The 15,899-nt window shown below is 41.6% G+C and overlaps 1 protein-coding gene across 9 annotated transcripts in view; it reads left to right on the top strand.

The window, feature by feature from the left end:
• NCOA6 (nuclear receptor coactivator 6) overlaps nucleotides 1-15,899 on the top strand; it is a 104,364-nt gene that overhangs the window by 73,534 nt on the left and 14,931 nt on the right. For all 9 annotated transcript variants that reach the window (XM_045980349.1, XM_045980355.1, XM_045980354.1 and 6 more), the window contains 3 exons: nucleotides 3,662-4,778; nucleotides 7,309-7,430; nucleotides 10,859-13,840. In XM_045980349.1, coding sequence (XP_045836305.1) covers nucleotides 3,662-4,778; nucleotides 7,309-7,430; nucleotides 10,859-13,840 — 4,221 coding nt within the window. The remainder of the gene's footprint in view (nucleotides 1-3,661; nucleotides 4,779-7,308; nucleotides 7,431-10,858; nucleotides 13,841-15,899) is intronic.

Below are 15,899 nucleotides of genomic sequence, written 5' to 3'. Positions count from 1 at the left end.
TGACCCCAGGGTCCTGGGATAGAGCCCCGCATTGGTTCTTCTCCCTGACTTGTGCTCTCTAGCCCTCTCTCTGTATCTTTCCAATAAATAAATAAAATCTTTTAAAAAAAGAAGAAAAGAAAAATGAGGGTGCCTGGGTGGCTCAGTTGGTTGAGTGACTGCCTTCGGCTCAGGTCATGATCCCAGAGTCCTGGAATCGAGTCCCACATCGGGCTCCCAGCTCCATGGGGAGTCTCCTTCTCCCTCTGACCTCCCCTCTCATGCTCTCTCGCTCACTCTCTCAAATGAATAAATAAAATCTTAAAAAAAAAAAGAAAAAAATGAAACTTGAGTTTGAGCAGGGATCAGCATTTTTTTTTTCTGTAAAGGACTCCAGATAGTAAATATTTTAGTCTTTCCAGATTATATGGTCACTGTTGCAACTACTTAACTCTGCTGTCATAGCACAAAAGTAGCCATTAACAATATGACAAATGTGCATGGCAGTGTTCCAAACACTGTTTATTTAGAAACTGGCAGTTGATTTGGCCCATGGGCTATAGTTTCCAGCTCCCAAGTTAATAAAAGGGCAAAAGACATTTCTGGCATAGGAAACTATAGGTATAGAAGCACAGAGGCACATGGCATTTTGGGGGAACTGACACTTTTTAAATCTCTCTGTAGTACATATTAGCTTTGTTTATGCAGAATGTTTAAATTCTGGTTTACAATGTAGTGTTTGAAGACCAGACTTCAATCAGTATAGATCTAATGCCAACAGTGTATTATATATAAGTAGTTTTGGAGAGGAAATAGGATGGAACAGAATGGCTAAAAATGGCTAAAAAAGAATTTGTAATGGCTAAAAAGAATTTGTAAAGCAGTGTTGTATATGCCCAGCCTTCGTGTTCCTGGTTACTTAGGTACCACATGACTAATCTTATCCTTTCTCAGTTTGGACTGAGGTAGCATAAATAGTTTCTGTGAAGAACTCCCCAACCCCACTTGGAATTAACTTAGTTATGTGGTTCCAACTCTAACTGTAAATCACTAAGGAGCAAGAAAGTTCTAACTTAATTTTTTTTTTGTAAATTCAAACTACCTCTTAAAGGGTGAGAGAAGTGTAGGTAAACTACTTGACTTTCCCTATCTGCTAATGGCAAAACTGCATTCCTGAGTTATGTGAATTCATGAGTTTTGTAGGAAATTATAAAACAGAGATAAAATCATTCATAATTCTTCCACTCAAGCCAGCTATTTTGTCTTTTTAAGTGGTTCCTTCTACATGCACCTATTTTTCCAATTTCCCCATTTATCCTAAGCTAGTTCTACTCCTGTCTCTTATTCTACTTTATTTCTCTTATTAGCTTTTACTTCTTCCTGAAAAAATGCTTGTCTGTGTTATTGTCTCTTGCCAACTCCAAGGAATCAGGGATGTGATTTATTTTGTTACTGATATTACTTTAGCACCAGAAGTATCTTGTACATATTAGGTGTTCAATAAATAAATTTTTTTTTTTAACTTATTTGACGGAGAGAAACCACAACTAGGCAGAGAGGCACGCAGAGAGAGAGGAGGAAGCAGGCTCCCCGCGGAGCAGAGAGCCCGATGCGGGGCTCGATCCCAGGACCCTGAGATCATGACCTGAGCCGAAGGCAGAGGCTTTAACCCACTGAGCCACCCAGGCGCCCCTCAATAAATAAATATTGATCAAATGACTATACACTGGTATTTTCAGTGTGTATAGTATATACAGGGGTCACTGGGTTCAAGTTAAGAGTTTATAAGGCTAGGGGCACTTGGGTGGCTCAGTCAGTTAAACATCTGACTCTTGATTTTGCTTGCATTGTGGGATTGAGCCCCATGTCCGGCTCCATGCTAGACGTGGAGCCTGCTTGGGATTCTCTCCCTCCCTCTGTACCTACTGCCATTCTCTCTATCTCAAAAATAAAAATAAAACAAAAAAAATTTTAAAAAGAGTTTGCAAGGCTCATTTAGAAAATTTTCTTTGGGATTCAGAAAAACTCTAGGTAATGTGAACAAGGTGTAGTTTGTCCCGTGTCTCCCTGGCTGGTGCATGGACTCGTCTCATAATTTCATATGGCTGCCACTTTCTAGTCCACACTTAAAAGTTACAAAGAAAAGAAAGATAAAATACTCCAGAGGGTCATTCAGTAAGAAGGGGAATATATTGCAGGCAACTATAGGAAGATCCCAAAGACTCAGCAATAAGTAAACACTGCAGCAAGTCAGCTACAGTGTCCTTTTCTAAATTAGAAATAACCAAGACGACTAGGACATGTCCCATACAATCCATCAGGGACTGCCACGGAAGGGTCAGCGAAGTTTTAATATCCCTTGTTAATTGTTCTCTGTCTGCAGCTTCTGGGTTGTCTGTCAGTTGAGTCCCAGCTTCCATATCAGGATTAAATAATTTTTACCTGGGGCACCTGGGTGGCTCAGTGAGTTAAGCCTCTGCCTTTGGCTCGGGTCATGATCTCAGGGTCCTGGGATCAAGCCCTGCATCGGGCTCCCTGCTCAGTGGGAGCCTGCTTCTCCTTCTCCTCCCTATTCCTGCTCTGTCAGTCTCTCTCTTTCAAATAAATAAGTAAAACCTTTTTTTTTTTTAAAGATTTTATTTATTTATTTGACAGAGAGAGATCACAAGTAGACAGAGAGGCAGGCAGAGAGAGAGAGGGAAGTAGGCTCGCCGCCGAGCAGAGACCAATGCGGGACTCGATCCCAGGACCCTGAGACCACGACCTGAGCCAAAGGCAGCGGCTTAATCCACTGAGCCACCCAGGCGCCCCAAATAAGTAAAATCTTAAAAAAATAATAATATTACCACATTGGGGCAGAGAAGACCTGTCCTCAGGAGGTATTAAGTATTCTTTCTTTTCATGTACAGCATCCAGATACGACACACATAATCTTTGAGAGTCATTCATTTTCCAAGAAGCATTTTTTAAATATCTTCTCAATATTGTCAAGATTTTCCCAAGAGAATGCATCACATTTGTTATTTCCTGGACTCATCTAATGCAGAGCTTATTTCACTAGCCTACAGTGCTTTTCATTAATTTTTTTCACCTTAAAGTAGCTACATGTCATTTTTAAATAATGAGAAACTGCCTTTCTCTTTAATCTGAAATAGAGTAAACTATTGATCTTCAAAATCTTATCTTTAAGGTAACAAATAGAAGTAAAGAAACAATTTCCCCTTCTCTTGTATGGTCATTGGGAATGTAAACAATCATTCCAAAGTCATAGCTCCATACTTAGAAAAGCCACAGAAGGGGCACCTGGGTGGCTCAGTTCGTTGAGCATCCGACTTTTGATTACAGCTTAAGTAATGATCTCAGGGTCCTGGCTGGGATTGAGCCCCACGTTTGGTTCTGAGGTCAGCAGGGAGTCTGCTTGAGATTCTCTCTCCCTCTCTCTCTGCCCTTCCCTCTTGCCATCTCTCTCTCTCCCTCTCTCTCTCAATTAAATGAATCTCACTCACTAAATTAAAAAAAAAAATAAGAAAACCCACAGAAAATATGTGAAGCCCAGCATATTTGTTTTTGTTGGTCAGTGGACATGTGGGTGATCAGTTAATTATTAATACTTTGAGTATCTTAATATCAATAAGATAAGACTATTTCTTTTTGAAACTGTCCTTTCTTTTTCTCTTTTTAGGTGGGCAAGGAGCTGGTCCTCCTCAAAACCAGATGCAGGTGTCCCACGGGCCACCCAATATGATGCAGCCCAGCCTCATGGGAATTCATGGCAACATGAACAGCCAGCAGGCTGGTAGTTCTGGGGTTCCTCAGGTGAACCTGGGCAACATGCAAGGCCAGCCGCAACAGGGCCCACCATCTCAGCTGATGAGCATGCACCAGCAGATTGTGCCCTCCCAGGGCCAGATGGTCCAGCAACAAGGAACCTTGAACCCTCAGAACCCTATGATCCTTTCAAGGGCCCAGCTTATGCCTCAGGGCCAGATGATGGTGAACCCTCAAAGCCAAAATCTTGGGCCCTCGCCCCAAAGGATGACCCCACCCAAGCAGATTCTTCCCCAACAGGGCCCACAAATGATGGCACCACATAACCAGATGATGGGGCCTCAGGGCCAAGTTTTACTCCAACAGAACCCAATGATAGAACAGATAATGACCAATCAGATGCAGGGGAATAAGCAACAGTTTAACACTCAGAACCAATCCAATGTCATGCCGGGACCAGCACAGATAATGAGGGGACCAACTCCAAACATGCAAGGAAACATGGTGCAGTTTACGGGACAGATATCAGGACAGATGCTGCCACAGCAAGGGCCCGTGAACAACAGTCCATCTCAGGTTATGGGGATTCAGGGGCAGGTCTTGCGACCACCAGGACCCAGCCCACACTTGGCCCAGCAGCATGGTGATCCTGCTACTACAGCAAACAACGATGTCAGTTTGTCTCAGATGATGCCTGATGTTAGCATGCAACAAAGCAACATGGTTCCCCCCCACGTGCAGGCCATGCAGGGAAACAGTGCCTCGGGAAACCACTTCTCAGGCCATGGGATGCCTTTCAATGCACCTTTCAGTGGAGCACCCAATGGAAATCAGATGTCCTGTGGTCAGAATCCAGGCTTCCCAGTCAATAAGGATGTCACACTAACAAGCCCATTGTTGGTCAACTTACTGCAGAGTGACATCTCTGCGGGCCATTTTGGGGTAAACAATAAGCAAAATAATACCAACGCAAATAAACCGAAGAAGAAGAAACCCCCTCGGAAGAAGAAAAATAGTCAGCAAGATCTAAAGTAGGTTGTGGTAGTTTCACCTCGAATCTTATTTATTTCTATGTGGACTTATTTGATGGAAAATTTTAAACGTATATAAAATTAGAACAGTATGAAATCCCTCTGCTTCAACAATTATCAATTCATAGTCTATCTTGCCTTCATTTCCCCATCACCTTTTTGATTGGACTATAAATATTTCAATACTATGTATCTCTAAAAGATAAGGATGGTTTCTTTTGTTTTTTTGTTTTGTTTTTTTTTTTTAAATGAATACACTATACCATTAGCATGTAGAAAAACCAGTACTTCATATTCTCGCATATTTGGACAATGTTCAAATTTCTCTATCTTAATTCTTTTTTTTATAGTTTGTTCATATAAGGATTCAGACATGGTTTATATATTGCAATTGACTGATAAATGTCTCTTAAGTCTTAGGGGGATTGTGGCACATAGACACTGAAAAGTAGTCAGTACTACCATATTGTACCTCCACAAAGCAGTTGTGTTTTAGAGATACAATTTATGGAGATTCCTCGCTGTCTCAAATAGAAATAGTTTTTCAGGAGTGCCTGGGTGGCTCAGTCATTTAAGCATCTGATTCTTGATCTCAGCTCAGGTCTTGATCTCAGGGTCGTGAGTTCAAGCCTAGTGTTGGGCTCTGTGCTGGGCATGGAGCCTACTGTAATAAAAAGAAAAAAAATAGAAAGAGTTCTTCTGTACAAATGCCTTTCCTTAAGAGGCTTTCCATCATCCATAGAAGCTTAAAACCTCGTTTTACGTTGGTTGGACCTTTTAAATTTGTTACCCTTTAAGTAAAGTTTCTCCGGGTGAGTTCTTTCACAAGATCACAGCAGAAAGAAAAATTAATTTGTATGGCATGTCTGGAAACTAAGTTAATAATCACGTTTTTGGCTTTCATAAAATGTTTCCAGAAGGAGTATTGATTAAACTGGGTTTTCTGCCTTAAATCATAAAATTAGAATTCAGAGACATTTGTTAATAGGGAATAGTGACTAACAGTTGTAAAAACTGGTTAATCAAAACAAATTGCTAGAACTGTAGAATAGGCAAGTTTTAGTTAAATAGCCATAAATGTTCAAAATAAAACAGACTATCTGTCTCCATGCCTTCCCACAGTATTTCTTTAATTTTACTCTAATACTATATGATGCTCACTTGCTGCTTCTTAAATCTTCTAAAAGTCTATAACTGTATATTAACAAACTATATTTTCTTGAATTCAGACCTAATAAGACTTTCAGTTATCTAATTTTTCCAGTAATTCTAAGTTAAAATTCTTTACGGCTATCAACCTGCTATACTGGAAGGGTATTTATTCCTCCCAATAGTCTAGGAGTAAAATTGCAAGGTTATTTGGTTGCCTTTAGTATGCATTCTTGCTGTCTTCATCAGCCCCAAGGGATTGCTAATTCTTGAAGCCAGAAATTGTGAAAAGGCCCTTATACAGCATCAGGGCTTCTAGGAAAGGGAGTCAGTATGTATAATAGGAAGAGCACCTGCTCCTAACTCTACCAGTAGCTCACTGTGGAACCATGGGCCTCTTACACCTCTCTGGGCCTTTGTTTCTCATCCATAACATGAGGTGGCTGGACCAGATATCTGATAATTTTTTTTTAGCAGTGCAGTTCCATGTAAGTAAAGAGACCTACAGAATCCTTACAATTTGAAGTAAGGGGGAAGTCATAGAAGAAACAAATTGATACAGTCATCTGGATGTGCTAAGGACCTGCTTCACATTCTAAATTTCCATGTGCTAGGACTTTTTAAAATGAATTTAAGGTAAGGCTTAAAAACTACACAGAATATAATGAGATCAAATACGGTCTAAAAGTGGTGACTGACATGGGGCAAAGGGAAGCTAAAGAAAAGGAAGGAAGGTGCGAGCTGCCAGTTCTTTGGGAATTTGGGCGTTGGTAATAACATTTTTTTCATTTCTTTTTCCCCACTAGAAATTCTGAGTTATAACCAGGTAAAAACAAAAGCATCCCAAAGCCAATAGGGATGTCTGCAAATACTCAGCAGAATTAATTAGCTTTGTTCTAGTATTCTCCATTTTTCTTCATTCTCCGAATACCATTTTTATCAGCCAGCCTACAACTTCTTGCAAGATGTTTTGAATTATCCACACAAAAGAAATAATCTGGACTCCCCAACTGACCTTGATAACCACACCAAAGATAGTGTGGTTTCACAAAAATAGTACTTTATAATGTTGATAGTGCAAACTATGATCAGGTCTTAAAACATCAAAGGATGGATGATTACATGAAAATCATGTCAGAAATTTGAAGAAAGCACTTTAAATAAATGGCCATACTATTAGGTTAAGTAGATTTTATGTAATGAAATTGCTGGATTATTTTTATGCCAAATATTAACTATTTTATCAGACTACAGAGATGTAAGTACTGATAAGGATGATAATGCAAACAGATATTAGTTCTTCAGAAATAGGGGAGAGGTTAAGCTAGTTTCATGATATAAACTATGCAACTTACTGTCAAATGTGTAATTTATTTTTTAGTACCCCAGACACTCGCCCAGCTGGGCTGGAAGAGGCCGATCAGCAGCCATTGCCAGGAGAACAAGGAATTAACTTGGACAACTCGGGCCCTAAACTGACAGAGTTTTCAAACCGACCACCAGGTGATAAAATGTTAGCTAAAGATTATATACTTTTCATCATTTATGCAGCAGTACGAAGTTTCTTTTCAAGGAAACAATAGTATTTTATTTTGTCTCCTAACTAGGCTTCTTTAGAGATAAAATGTATCTAATATTTAGAAACTTTGCCTTGATAGTAAGTGAAAATTTAAAACATAACGTCTGAAGCTTGTGTATATATGTGGTATATACAGTTGACCCTGAAACAACATGTTTGAAATGGATGGGTCTACTTACATGGAAATTTTTTCAATAAATACAGTACTGTAAATGTATTCTCTCTTTCTTACTTTCTTACATTTTTTCTTTAGCTGACTTTACTCTAAGAATACAGTATATAATACATATAACACAAAATACATGTTAATGGACTATTTATGTTATCAGTAAGGCTTCCAGTCAGCAGGTAGGCTATTAGTATTTAAGTTTAGGGGAGTCAAAAGTTATATGTATATTTTGAATTGCATGGGGGGGTGTTAGTGTTCCTAACCCCCACATTGCTCAGTGGTCAACTGTATATATACTGCTTAGGTTAGTCTTCATTATTTTAAGCCCTCATAAAATCAGACTGAAATGTCAAGTGCCTCTTTATTCTTGTCAGTAGCAAGGTTCTAGTTGGCATCAAAACAGACTTAAGATTAAATGGAAAGATGTTTTCACTCTAATCCTGCTTGCCTGCCTTTCTTGCAGCCTTTCTTGCTAGGGTTTTCTTGAAGCAAAGAACAGGTTTACAATAAGATATTTTAATAGCAGTTTTATTAAGAATCTTTAAGCATAAAATCTGTATGAGAGTAATAAAAAAAAGACGCTCATGTACCTACCACCCAACTGAATAATAAATAGGGTCAGTATTATTGAAGCCCTCTGTGTTATTCCCCTTTCTGACTATAAAATAATACTATCCTCTAAATGTTGGGAAAAAAAAAAAAGCTCCAAAAATTCATTTATTCCAACTTAGGTGTTATAGAAGAACTAAGGCCAGCTGCCACAGTATCTCTACACTTGTTACTGTTGGCCTGAGCAGTGATTTGTCACCATATTCCCCTGTGATCCAGTTAAAGACAAACAAGCCTGTTATACTTAGGTCACTCTCCCCTGTGTATACAAAGGATTATGTTTTGTTTTTTCCTCACTAGTTATTACACCATTTTGGCATGTAAGTGAGAATGACATTATTTGGGGGATAAACTTCAATCTACCCTTAATTTATGTATTTTAAAAATGAATCAAAAAAAGAAGTGAATACATCATGATGTCATTACTTTGTGGTATTTATTACAAATTGTATGGGCACACCACACTTCCAGTCAGTGAGTTGCAGCAGCACAGTTGAGGTGGGGAGGTCACCTGTCTTGACAGTGTATCCAGAAGGCATTATGAAGAGAGGAAGGTCCTTTTTCCCTCAGACAAACCTGAGTTTCTTCTCATGTGAGTCCCAGGGATCCTTACACTCATATTGGTTCTTTTCCATAGTTCATAAACTAGAAACTTATAGGCTAAATTTGACCCATTATGTGTTTGAATTGTCATGCAGTGTCTTAAACCAAACAAAAGCCTGAATTTAAATGCCTTTAGACAACAATATCCATTCTGATCAGTTTGGATGTGTCCACAGGACTACTAGTGTCTTACACCACACCACTTCTCTTCTTCACTACTGGCCTGGTGCCTAAAGGCATATAAGTTTGCATCCCTTGACTAATAAATAGGGCATTTGGTTATGGTATAGATACCATGTATGCTCTGGTTTTCCTTCTCCACCATTGTGTTATGGCAGCCCCAGTCTGTCTCAGCATTAGTGCCCTTTGGACTGTTGCCTCCAGCTTCTGGAACCTTTATAACAGCCAGGCCCTCAGCTATTACTTTTGAGAGGCTGCTGTATTACCTGTTCTGCTCTCTTTGGTATTCACTGTGCTGCCTAGTGGGCTGATTGAAAGATAAAAGACATTTGTGTCATAGCCCAACAAAAATGGACTTCTACAGAAATGACAATTTTAATATGGGAACCCAAGTTAAACCTGCAGAAATGCCATATATTATTGGCTCTATAAATGTAAAAAAGTAACTTGGACCTAAAATAGAAAAGGATTTAAAAAAAAAAATCTTTAAAACTGAATTCGGCACATTGTATTCATTGGTGCCATGGAAATCTTTGGCCTGAAGACATTAATTAGGTATGGACCAGAGGGTCTGACCCTGTGGATCAGCAGTATTTGATAGCTGCTCTGTGAAAATCTTGAATCATCATTTCTGCCGACTGCGAGAGCCAAATGTTCTTATTCCTGCACCTTCTTAAAACTTTCCGTATGTATTTTTCATGCAACAATGGAATAAATCTAGTTTTTGAAATTGTATCTCAGCCATATCCTCACTTTTTCCCATGGAATCACCTTTATTCCTGGTTAATGATTTTTCTTTTCTGCTGATTGTGTAAGGCTTTGGTTCTAAAATGCCGAGTGAAATCTTCATAAAAGAACTATTTGACCTCTTGCCTTCTGGAAATCTATAAGGCGTTATCCCCCAGATTCTTTTCCCGAAATTATTTTTTATTCCTGAGGGCAGTGCTTCTGGCTTGCTTATTCTCCAATTGTGCATTCATAGAAAATATTTCTCCAAATAGAGTTTTAACATGTAAGAAAGTAAATGGAAATTAATATCCATTTTAAAAACTTCGGTGCCCTCAATTGATTTTCAGCTTCCATGAGCTCCTACTATTTATTAAACTGATTTACTTCAGAGGGGCACTTAAGTTCAGTTGGGTTCCCCAAAGGATTGAGCCTGAAGGATGCAGCATGGTGTATGGAGAAGCCAGTAGATTGGAGTAATTTTAAATCCCTCTTAAGGAATTGAATCCTTACATTTTCTGTTTTACTTCTGTTGAAAGAATAAAAAGACTCTCTTCGGTGCTGGCGTTTTCACAAAATCTAGCCTTAAAAAAATTAGTCAGTGATAACAGAAAAAGTGAATCCTAAATGCCTTGGCTCATTCACAAGGACAATGGCATATTTATTATGCCCACGTGAGAGCCCAGTGCTGGGTGCTCAGCTCCTTGCCGTCGATGGGAATTATTCTCATTTCCTGCACATGAGTGGCTGGGACAGACTCGGCCACTTTGAGCACACAGCACCCAGTGTCTGTGTTAGAGTCATGGTGCAGTAGTACCTTATTCACACCCTGAAGACTAAGGAGCTGCAGGTTCTTGATGCTTCGCTTTTTTGTTTCCTTCAGCAGTGTGCCCCTTTGCTATGTCAGATAATGAGGGGCTGCCCCCCACCCTGGGAGTGGGCCTGCCTGAGCTGTTGATGCATGGTCCGGGCCGCCTAGACGAGCAGTGCCTGGCGGTACTCTACAGGTAGCAGAGCTTTTCTTGCCAAAAATCTAACTTCCCTGATTTTGGGGGCTTGTTTTAGGTTATCCTTCTCAACCAGTTGAACAGAGGCCACTTCAGCAGATGCCTCCTCAGCTCATGCAGCATGTGGCAGCCCCACCACAGCCACCACAGCAGCAGCCACAGCCACAGCTGCCGCCGCCGCCACAGCAGCCACCGCCTCCCAGTCAGCCGCAGTCGCAGCAGCAGCAGCAACAGCAGCAGATGATGATGATGCTCATGATGCAGCAGGACCCCAAATCAGTTAGGCTTCCAGTCTCCCAGAGTGTCCACCCGCCACGGGGCCCCCTGAACCCAGACTCCCAGAGAATGCCCATGCAGCAGAGTGGCAGTGTGCCTGTTATGGTCAGTCTGCAAGGACCTGCTTCTGTGCCACCATCACCTGATAAACAGAGAATGCCAATGCCTGTGAATACTCCTTTGGGAAGCAGTTCAAGGAAAATGGTATACCAGGAGAACCCCCAGAATCCTTCTAGCTCACCGCTGGGAGAGATGTCCTCACTTCCTGAAGCAAGTGGCAATGAAGTACCATCTGTCTCAGGAGGCCCAAACAACATGCCTTCGCATTTAGTAGTTTCTCAAAATCAGTTAATGATGACAGGGCCAAAACCTGGGCCATCACCCCTTTCAGCAACTCAAGGAGCAACTCCCCAGCAACCCCCTGTAAATTCCCTGCCCAGCTCCCATGGCCACCATTTTCCAAATGTGGCTGCTCCAACCCAGACATCTAGGCCTAAAACACCAAACAGAGCCAGCCCCAGACCCTACTATCCTCAAACACCCAACAATCGCCCTCCCAGCACAGAACCTTCAGAAATCAGTCTGTCACCAGAAAGACTCAATGCCTCCATAGCAGGACTCTTCCCCCCACAGATTAATATTCCTTTACCTCCTAGGCCAAATTTAAACAGGGGCTTTGATCAACAGGGCCTAAATCCAACAACTTTAAAGGCCATTGGGCAGGCACCTTCAAATCTTACCATGAATAATCCTTCCAATTTTGCTGCCCCCCAGACTCACAAATTAGAGTCTGTGGTGGTGAATTCTGGAAAGCAGTCTAATTCTGGAGCAACAAAACGGGCTAGTCCAAGCAACAGCCGTAGGTCTAGCCCTGGGTCCAGTAGGAAAACCACCCCAAGTCCTGGGAGACAAAATTCAAAAACCCCTAAACTTACTCTGGCCTCTCAAACAAACACAACCCTGTTGCAAAATGTGGAATTGCCAAGAAACGTATTGGCCAGTCCCACTCCTTTGGCCAATGCCCCTGTACCTGGGAGCTTCCCTAACAACAGCGGGCTGAATCCTCAGAATCCTACCATGCCTGTGGCTGCAGTGGCAGGTGTTCTGGAGGATAACAAGGAGAGCTTGAATGTGCCTCAGGACAGCGATTGCCAGAATTCCCAGGGTAGGAAGGAGCAGGTAAACATTGAGCTCAAAGCAGTCCCTGCCCAAGAAGTTAAAATGGTTGTCCCTGAAGATCAATCTAAAAAGGATGGGCAACCTCCGGATCCTAACAAACTTCCCAGTGTTGAAGAGAACAAAAATTTGGTGTCTCCTGCTATGAGGGAAGCACCGACATCGTTAAGTCAACTTCTTGACAACTCTGGAGCTCCTAACGTGACCATTAAACCCCCTGGGCTTACAGATCTGGAAATAACACCTCCAGTAGTTTCTGGGGAAGACCTGAAAAAAGCATCTGTCATTCCCACACTGCAGGATCCGTCTTCTTCTAAAGAACCCTCTAATTCCCTAAATTTACCTCATACTAATGAGCCCTGTTCAACCCTTGTGCATCCAGAATTGAGTGAGGTCAGTTCTAATGTTGCACCAAGCATCCCTCCAGTAATGTCAAGACCTGTCAGCTCTTCCTCCATCTCCACTCCCTTGCCCCCAAATCAGATAACTGTTTTTGTAACTTCCAATCCTATCACAACTTCAGCTAACACATCAGCAGCTCTGCCAACTCACCTGCAGTCTGCGCTGATGTCAACAGTTGTCACAATGCCCAATGTGGGCAGCAAGGTTATGGTTTCTGAGGGACAGTCAGCTGCTCAGTCCAATGCCCGGCCTCAGTTCATCACACCTGTCTTTATCAATTCATCCTCAATAATTCAGGTTATGAAAGGGTCACAGCCAAGCACAATTCCTGCAGCTCCACTGACAACCAACTCTGGCTTGATGCCTCCCTCCGTTGCAGTTGTTGGCCCTTTACACATACCTCAGAACATAAAATTTTCGTCTGCTCCTGTACCGCCTAATGCCCCCTCCAGTAGTACTGCTCCCAGTATACAGACTGGTCGACCCTTAGTCCTTAACTCACGAGCCACCCCTGTTCAGCTTCCTTCCCCGCCTTGTACCACTTCTCCGGTTGTCCCTCCTCACCCCCCTGTCCAGCAAGTGAAAGAATTGAATCCAGATGAGGCTAGTCCTCAGGTGAGCACCTCAACAGATCAGAGCACTCTGCCCTCTTCACAGTCAACCGCAATGGTTTCTCCCCTTTTGACCAATAGTCCAGGCTCCTCTGTCAACCGGCGAAGCCCAGTCTCATCTGGTAAGGGCAAAGGAAAAGTGGACAAAATCGGCCAGATATTGCTTACCAAGGCATGTAAGAAAGTTACGGGCTCTCTTGAGAAAGGGGAAGAGCAATATGGTGCGGATGGAGAGACTGAAGGCCAAGGACTAGAGACCGCAACTCCAGGGCTCATGGGAACAGAACAGTTATCCACAGAGCTGGACAGTAAAACCCCAACACCCCCAGCACCCACTCTGCTAAAAATGACCTCTAGCCCTGTGGGCCCGGGCTCCACCTCAGCAGGACCCAGCTTACCTGGCGGTACTCTCCCCACCAGTGTACGCTCAATAGTAACCACTTTGGTACCCTCTGAGCTCATCTCTGCGGCGCCGGCCACAAAAAACAATCATGTTGGCATAACACCTGAGCCACTTGCGGGTGGCCTAGTGGAGGAGAAGGTGGGATCCCATCCAGAGCTTCTGCCCAGCATAGGTATGTACTTGGGGCCTGGCATCATCTCCTCCTGTCAATTTTTTAATGACCTATCCCACAAAAGAAAGCATGACTTCTTTTTACTTGGAGGAAGAAGAATGGGCTAGATGGCAATAGTGGGAGTTTTATTTATTGGAAGTACATCAGGGAACATACTTTAAGACCCATGTTAAGTTTACATTCATCAACATGGTTCTCTCTCAGCTCCTGAAATAGTGATAAACCTTTCATTTGCATAAAGTTTGCATTTTATGAGGAAGTGTCTTTACACACATTATCTCACATCATCTTCATACCAATCATGTCAGGTAGCCCTAACCCCATTCTGTGGGTGAGAAGCTTGAAGCTCAGAGTTCAGTATCTGTTCAGGGTCTATCCTGTGAACCTTCAGTTTAACATTATCCCTTAAAGGTGAATAGCAGCTTCTGCAAGTTTGCCTTAGTGTGATAATGACTTGCTCTGGACAGTTTCAGAGCAGGGTTCTCATGGCCCCTTCCTCATTATGCTCTGTCCCAGAGACTGTTCCCTTCTGACTGGCTACTCCAGAGGAGAGCTTTACAAAAACCCAGGTTTTGTGTTTATTAATAGACAAAGGAGACCCAAAGTGGTTGAGAGACAGGCTTGAGTTAGTATCACAGTGCCTGCATTTACCAGCTCTTTGGGTTTAGGCAAGTTACTTGACTACTCCAAACTTGAGTTTTCTTTTTTGTAATATGGAGACAATAGTTGTAAGAATTCAGTGAGATAATATAATATGCTTAGCACAGAATATAGTAATCAATAAATGTAAATAATTGTTATTACTGATTTCTCTTTGATGCAGTCTCTTTGTAAATTAGACCATTCCAATTTGTGTATATCTAGATTATTTCTTATGTACTGTTAAGGTTGGCATATGATGGGAACATTGGTGTCCTTATACCTCCCCTCCTCCCTTCACACCTTGTCTCTCACACATACATGTTCCTTCTTCTGTGAGGCCTAAATGGTATAGAAACTCTATTTCCACAGAGTGGAGCCAATCACACACTGCCAAAGCTGAGAAGGACCTTTACTTATATCCTAGGCCAGCAAATAGTGCCTGTCTTGTTTAATGCAGCTAAAAATTTTCGAGTGGTAAGCACCTACATGGAGGGGCAGAAATAACACAAGCTTCAGGGTGTGATCAGAGTTCAAAGTCTAGTCCCACTGGTTACCAATCACAGTTGAATAAATTCCTTAACCTCTTGTAAGCCTATAAAATGGAGGCTATAATTCCTACTCCCCAAATTTATACAGATACAAGGAGAGGACTTAGCATAAAGTGTCCAGCACGCCACCTCACTGAGAGCTTTGGAAAGGTTAATTCCCCTTCTCTCTGCCTCTTTACTTCAATGCTGGAGATAGATGCAAGGAGGGATAAAGGCCCTTGAGGAGTTTACTGCCCTTACAGGAGACAGAGACAGGTCTGGGGGTTCTAGGTTTCTGGTTCTAGTTCTGTGGAGGTAGGTAACCCCTAAGATTGAAGAAACCTGGTGTGACTTAAACATACTCTCTGCTATTAAATATTTCTATTGTACTTCCTTTCAGGGAACTTTCCTCCCACATATCAAGAGATTAATGGTGAAGTGATTAAAAATATGTTTTCCTGGATCATATAGAATCTTAGAGGACTATATGAGCTTTGGGTAGATGAACCTGTAGTTGGAAAAAAAAATCTCAATTTTAGTTGATTGTTCCCATTCTTTTTCAAGAGGCTTCTGGGTTTTTATCGTGAAAATGTGAGAAACCAATACTAGAGTTAAAAGTAGAAGTTAAGATACATAGTTTTAAGCTTTATGAGATAAGCATCCAAAATAAATTCTTAACACAAATGCATTATTGACTAAGCAGGCAGAGAAATATACAAAATTGACAATTTCCACAATCAGGTAAAACTTACTGTTACAGGGTTTATCTAGGATATTAGACTGAAATGGCAAGATGGGAGGACATAATCCTTGAGTGACTATGGTGTATCTGTGCCCTTAATCTTTACTGTATGATCCAGTAAGCTCCCATTCTAGAGTACATTTTGTAT

Source organism: Meles meles, chromosome 16 (genome assembly GCF_922984935.1).
Source record: "Meles meles chromosome 16, mMelMel3.1 paternal haplotype, whole genome shotgun sequence".
Taxonomy (NCBI): Eukaryota; Metazoa; Chordata; class Mammalia; order Carnivora; family Mustelidae; genus Meles; species Meles meles.
Note: the sequence above shows the minus strand (reverse complement) of the source record. Positions and strands in the feature narration are given on the sequence as shown.